Below are 7,044 nucleotides of genomic sequence, written 5' to 3' on the forward strand. Positions count from 1 at the left end.
TTTCATTATCGTTGACTTGGAGGATTTTGCTTTCAGTGCCAAGTCTAATTCCATTTGGATATACATTTCAGGTTTCCTAATCATGACTTTGATGAATAATTATCTTTGAAGAGGTTTGATATGCATCAGTCTTATTTATTTATTAATATGTATTTAGTACAGGGTCGACAGGGTCTCACTACACAGATTGAATTTGTAGTGATCTTTCCTGTTTTTCAGCCTCCCAAGCACTGGGATTACAGGCACACACCACCACACCCATTCTCAATCCATTTCAGTGTACCCCCCGGGGAGGGGGGGCTGACACAGCAGACCCGGGATCAAACCCCCAGCCCCTGCATCTGCCTAAGCAGGTGCTTTAACCTGCTGAGCTGTCTGGCCGACCCTTGATATATATCAGTTTTAAACGTTTTATATCTAGGACTTTTTGTGGTTTCTCTAATGATTCTATCTTATCCAGGATCATAAGGGCATTCTACTATTTTTTTTTTAATCAAAAGTATTATATCCTCAGTTTACATGTACAGGCCTATTACTTTCAATTTCAAATTAGCTTTTATTCTACTAAGGTGTAAAGAATTGCCAGCTACTGTATTTCAAGAGAAGCAAGTTTCCCATCCCTGCCCCACCATGCACCTTCTGTGTCTCTCACGTTGACCTCTGCTTCCACAGCGCCCTCTGCAGGGCACCCTTCACCTCTGCATTCCTCAGGCTGTAGATCAGGGGATTCAGCATGGGGTTGACAAGGCTGTAAAACAGGGACAGGATCTTCTGCTGCTCCTCAGGGTGGCGGGACTTGGGGGCCATGTACATGACAATGGCGCTGCCAAAGAAGAGCCCCACCACGCAGAGGTGGGAGGAGCAGGTGGAGAAGGCCTTCCTGCGGCCCTCCCCTGACTGGATCCTCAGGATGGCAATCAGGATTTGAGTGTAGGAGACCAGCACCAGGCACAGGGGTCCCACTAGGATGAACACACAGGCTGCAAAGATGACGACTTGGTTGAGCCTGGTGTCAGCGCAGGCCAGTTTGAGGACAGAGAGGATTTCACAGAAGAAGTGGTTGATTTGATTAGGCCCACAGAAGGGCAGCCTGAGGATGAGAACCACGTGGACCAGGGCCAAGAGGAAGCTAAATGCCCAAGAGGTAGCAGCCAAGGCAGCACACAGCGTCCAGCTCATGAGGACCGTGTAATGTAAAGGGTGACAGATGGCCACATAGCGATCGTAGGACATCACCACCAAGATCAGGCACTCTATGTGAGCAAAGGCCAAGTATAAAAATGTCTGCATTATGCACGGAATGAAGAAGATGGTTCTCCTTTGATTCACAAAATTCACCAACATCTTGGGGACGTTGTTGGAAGCATAGGACATATCCACAATAGCCAGGTGGGAGAGGAAGAAGTACATGGGGGTGTGCAGCCTGGGATCCAGGCAGATGATCCCAAGGATGATTCCGTTCCCCAGAAGTGTGAGGGCATAGAGGAGAGAGAATAGTCCAAAAAGGAAGCGCTCCAGGGCTGGGTCAGCCCGGAACCCCAGCAGGATGACCTCTGTGATCCAAGTCTGGTTGCTACCCATGCTCCTGTGACAAAGGCTGGCCTCCTCTGAGATGTTCCAGTCAGAACTGGGAAGCGCGGGCACCAAATATTTAGCGAATGTTACCCAATGAGCATGTAGAATTGTATCACTTAGGTTGGATTGCTTAGAAGGTATCTTCAGCTATGTTGCAAACACTAACTCAGTGTGCTCATTAAAATGTGAAATAAACCTGTGGGAATGGAATAACAGGAAAATGATATATGCATCAATATTATTCTCAGATATAATGTTAACATAATAGTGTCTTTTTAATGTGCTTTGTGTTAGAGCATACACATGCACATTTACACGCTTGTGTTGGTTTGGAGAATTCATGTGATCTGTCTTCCCTTTCTGAATGGACATCTTGGTTATTAATGAACTTTGCTCTTGTTGTTGTTTTAAAGTATGGAGCCCTTCACCAATTTGCGTACTCTCCTTGGGCAGGGGCCGTGCTAATCTTCTCTATATTGTTCCAATTTTTAGTATACATGCTGTCAAAGCAAACACATAACAAACTTTGCAAAGAGATGATGTGAACAGCACCCTGCAGTAGAGGAGGTTTCATTTTCTAGGCTTGATTGTTTCTGAGGACAAGATGAAATGGTCATGTCTTTACACATTTGCTCACTAATCACTTACCTTCTCACACAGTTTAGAGTGAAATCCTTTCTAAATAAAGTCCGATGGGTGTAGTTTCTCCAAAGCTCCCTAAAATTTTCTTCCTGGCATCCAGTCAGGATTTCCTGAGTGGGCTTTCTGCTGTTTTCCATTTCTCTTGGTTGTTCTACCCCTTTACTTTTTTCACCTGTGCTTGAAACTGAACTTTAACACTAAATGAAAAAGCTCTTTGGCCACATGAAATGTGCCCAAGTAATATTTTAAGAACTCTTAGGCAATATGATATATCTGCAGGCTCTTAAAGTAAGAAAATAAGTGGGAAACCAATTAATGTTAACAGTATTTACTTTAAAATTTATAGCGCTGAGGTTGCCCTATTTTTTGCCCATCTCTTTTTTTCTCCTTTTCCACATGGAATACAGTGACAAATCACAGAGGTGGTCTGAACTTTCATTACGATAGACTCTTTTGATCTTAATATATCCTCACAGCTCTGGCCTTCTAGGTGGCATCTCTGGTCACCACCAGACCCTCGGATGCCCCTTTGCTTCTGCCCATGCTTGCCAGAGTCTGTCCAGTTCCACTGGACTCTGAGCGGGTCCCAGAGATGAGAATGGTCAGAGTTCATGCTGAATTCTTTCCAGGGAGTTTTTCTTAGGAAAGCCCTGAGCCTTCCCCACCACCAGAGGAAGGCCCAGGAAAGGAAAGAGGGCAATAGAGTCACTTAGACACCACGTGGGCTGGGCGATCCCTCTCAGTTTGCTTCACATTTCTTCACCAACATCAGGATCTTCACTTTAAAATCACTCTAAAATCTCAAATCCAACAGAATATTTCCAAAAGCTATTTCAATATTGACTCTTTAGTAAAAACTTAGATTCTCAAGTATACTACCATTGAAATTGGCATGGAAATACACAGACCTTTTAAAATGACCATTTTCACTTAAGACAATGTTTTCCATACTAAACATGCATTATATGAGATAAACAAATATCAGTTTATGTGCAATATTACATAAAATAATGCAGTATTTTAGTATCATAATTATTGAATATTTATTTTCATATTTTATTTATATTTCTTTATGTCTCACATCATTGAGATAAACATTCTTACAAAACTATGCTTTACTCTTATTTATGCTTATTTCTACCAGCTATGTTATAAAAACATAACTGTAGTTGCTAAATATATATACATATAAACATGTATATATATATATTACTTCTTCAACTGTGCTTGAAACTGAAATTTAACCCAAAATGAAAAAGCTCTTTTGGCCACATGCAATGTGCCCAAGTAATATATTTTGTTATATATATTTTTTTAATATATATTATTTTCTTTTCTTTTTTCTTTCTTTCTTTCTTTTTTTTTGTTTTGTTTTGTTTTGTTTTTTGAGGCAAGGTCTAACTCTGTAGCCCATGCTGGCATCAAACTCAACAATCCCCTGGCCAAGTGCTGGGATTACAGGCATGTGCCACCATGCCCAGCAACTATTTTTAAGCTTCGATATCAGTTGTCAGTTGTTCTCAAAAAATATACACAATTCATTACATAGTAAAATAAATTTTGTAAGTCTGTGTCAACATAAGCCCCTTGGCAGTGTGTGAAAGCCCTGCCTCTTTATCCTATGGGCACCAGTACTAAGTGTTCCCCATTAAAACATTTGCCAATTTCATAAATGAAGGATTTCATGTGGTTGAGTGCATATTTTCACCAATTCCTTAACATGCTGGGAATGCAGCCTCTGTCTGCACCTTGTTCAGTGCTCTGGAGGATCGGCCATGGGTAGCAGAGACATCAGTCATTTCCACAGGACACAGAAGTGGAGGAGTGACGACAGGTACTACTTCCTTCTCCTCCATGCCTCACATTCAGTCCAGGGGCGAAAACTTCTGTCGCCCTCATGAATCGCTTTGAAAAGTACCTGCCCCTGCCAATTCCCTGACTTATATGATTTATGGAACAGGAAGCAGATGCTAAGGAGCCCCTTCCCTATTCCTTTTTTTTGGCCACATGTGTTTCCACCCCTTTGGGTATAAAATTTAAAGAAGCATGATCCGTCTCATTGGGGCTGAAGGTGGGATAATGGTTGTGATAGAGATTTTTCCTTTTAAAAGATACAGTATTTTTCAGGAAGTCTCATTAGTCAAGCATGTATTTTTAAATTTCTAACATGCTTCATTACCACTCCTAAACATCCAGGAGTAACCAAATATGTAAGGTAACTTTTGAGTTTGCACAGAACTATGAAGAAAATAAAACAGCTTGATTTAAGAGAGCTTTCTTCAAATGCTCAGGAAATCTCTCTTAAGAGGTGACATGTGACTGAGAATAAATGGTGGAAAGGCATCAGCTATGACAAGAGGACCATTCACTGTGCAAAGAACAGAGGAGGAACAAGGGAGTTCAAGTGTCCAGGCAGGAACCACTTGGTGCATTCTGGGAAGAGGAAGCACTTGGTGCATTCTGGGAAGAGGAAGCATTTGGTGCATTCTGGGAAGAGGAAGAGATCCAAGATTCTGAACCATACTGCACAAGTGGCTGCACATATTCATTATAACCATGTGCATATTTTCATATTATTATTATTATTATTATTATTATTATTATTATTATTAATGTATTTAGTGGGGTCTACAGGGTCTCACTACACAGATCGGACTCATAGTGATTCTCCTGTTTTCAGCCTCCCAAGCCCTGGGATTACAAGTGTATATGATCATACCCAGTCTAAATTGCTGTCTCACATGCCCCAGGAGTGGGGCCAGCACGACACGCAGGGATTGAACCCCAGTCACTGTGTCTGCCTAAGCAGGCACTTGAATCCACTGAGCTATGTGGCTGGCCCTCCATTAACATAAAAATTGGTGATGGATTAAATATATTTGGATGCTTTTATGATACAGAATATCATGCATCCATGAAAAGGATCATTTAAAACTTTAGTGACTACGTAACACCAACATAAGGTGCTAAAAACAATCTGATTCATACTTTTAAATGAAAACATCAGTATGCATCATTTTGCGTCTACATATGTTTAGGAAAATTTTGTTAAACTGAACATGAAACTGTTTCCACCAATTATCTTACACAGTAAAATGATGCTGTTACTTGTCTTTCATATAATTTGTTGGTGCCTTTGATTTTAAATAAGGTTTGTGCTGCACCAAAGAAAAAGAAAATGAGACATTTCTACTTGGGACAATTAAGAGTGTAATATAGTTAAAGGTGTACATCATTCCTGCTCCTCCAGCCACCAAGTTCAACAGAAATCTCTGGTCAGAGATGCTGTTAGCACTTGGAATGAAGAAATGACTTTTGCATTCGGTAAGACTTAATCCTTAATAAAACAGTGGAAATTGGAACTTCATTATCATGTGCCTTCATAAAGACACTTTACCCCTCAGACATTCCAATAAAGAAATGACCCAGATTATCCATTGAGATTATCTACTGTACATTGTAAACTTACAAGCAGAATGTAAATCATGTTGAAAATTATTATAACATCCACCTAATTATGAACAAAGAGTGCCAAGTTCCCATGTCATACAGGTTGCAAAATTGAACCTTTTCAAATGCATTTTAATGATTTTTAATTTTCTTTTCTCTAATGCACCTTCTGAGTATCTGCTGTTGTTATTCAAAGTAGGAATAATTTACCTAGAAAATGAAAGCTCCTCTCTAAGAGAGACAGAAGAGGCCCCAAGTGGGTTTCTTGGGGGGTCCTTGTGTCCTTCTGGTTAAAAAACAGACACAAGAATTTGGAAGGGCTGGCGAGATAGCTGAGTGGACTAAGGTGTCTGTTTAGGCAAGCACAGGGACTGTGGTTTGATCCCTGGCATCCCGTGCCATGCCCCCAGGGTGGGCTGAGTGGGCCACAGAGTCCAGGAATAGTGGCATATTTCTATAATCCCAGTGCTGGGGAGGCTGAAAACAGGAGGATCACTATGAGTCTGAACTGTGTAGTGAGACCCTGAGACCCTATATCAACCAAATACATTAAAAAAAAATTGGAAAGGCACAATTTGTTTCTAAAGACAGTTTTTTTTTGGGGGGAGTTGGCTTTGTTTTGTTTTGTTTTGTATTTTAGGGAAGGTTCTACAGGGTGTTCAGGGTCTCACTACTAGATTGGACTCGTAGTGATCCTCCTGTTTACAGCCTCCCAAGTGCTGAGATTACAGGCATGCACCACCATGCCCAGTCTCAACTGCCATCTCAGTATGCCCTGGGGGTGGGGCCGGCATGGCATGCTGGGGATCGAATGCCCAGCCCTTGAGCCTGCTTGCAGGTGCTTTAATCTGCTGAGCTATTTGACCAGCCCTAAAAGACAGTTTTTGATGAGGCACAGGAGGTCTGTAGGAGGAAAGGTGACTTTAAAGAGAAGGGACTGCAGAGGAGCCCCAGTGGTGTCTAGGAAGCTGGCCTGCTTGAGAGGGAGTGCTGGACCCACATAGTGAACGAGGCTGCCCGGTTCTCGCCTGGGTGCTCCAAGCTCCTCCTGCACCTGACTAGGAGTCTTGGGGATCAGGCTTTCTGTACCTTGGTGATCATCAAGGAAAGCTATTGCTTTTCTTTTGTCAAAGATTTGAGCAGATTGGGTACAGTACCTAACAAAACAACCTAGAATTGTAGTTTTCCATGTGACTTTGTCAAAAGAAATTTCTGAAAGTAGAAAGTACAAACTTTCTAAAAGACAAGAATAAATCAGGGAGCCAATAGGATTCTTAATGAAGCAACCATGTTTATCTCACGCACATGACATCCAGATAGTGGAACTTTGGGTGTCGTTTGTACTTTTTAACTCTTTCCTAGCGAAGGTCATAATGA

The 7,044-nt window shown here is 41.6% G+C and overlaps 1 protein-coding gene and 1 non-coding gene across 2 annotated transcripts; both read right to left on the reverse strand.

The window, feature by feature from the left end:
- Nucleotides 1-648: 648 nt before the first annotated feature.
- Nucleotides 649-1,581, reverse strand: LOC101584511 (olfactory receptor 2A5-like). Its single transcript, XM_004629015.1, has one exon. It carries the CDS (start codon nucleotides 1,579-1,581, stop codon nucleotides 649-651), a length of 933 nt encoding a protein of 310 aa, XP_004629072.1.
- Nucleotides 1,582-1,983: 402 nt separating this feature from the next.
- On the reverse strand, nucleotides 1,984-2,087 carry LOC111816163. Its single transcript, XR_002820642.1, has one exon. It is a non-coding gene; the product is annotated as a U6 spliceosomal RNA (small nuclear RNA).
- Nucleotides 2,088-7,044: the final 4,957 nt, after the last annotated feature.

The sequence above is a fragment of the Octodon degus genome, unplaced genomic scaffold (genome assembly GCF_000260255.1).
Source record: "Octodon degus isolate 3935 unplaced genomic scaffold, OctDeg1.0 scaffold00027, whole genome shotgun sequence".
In the NCBI taxonomy this organism is placed as follows: domain Eukaryota; kingdom Metazoa; phylum Chordata; class Mammalia; order Rodentia; family Octodontidae; genus Octodon; species Octodon degus.

Coding starts and splice junctions, on each gene's coding strand:
- LOC101584511 (XM_004629015.1), bottom strand. CDS start 1,581: ATGGGTAGCAACCAGACTTGGATCACAGAGGTCATCCTGCTGGGGTTC.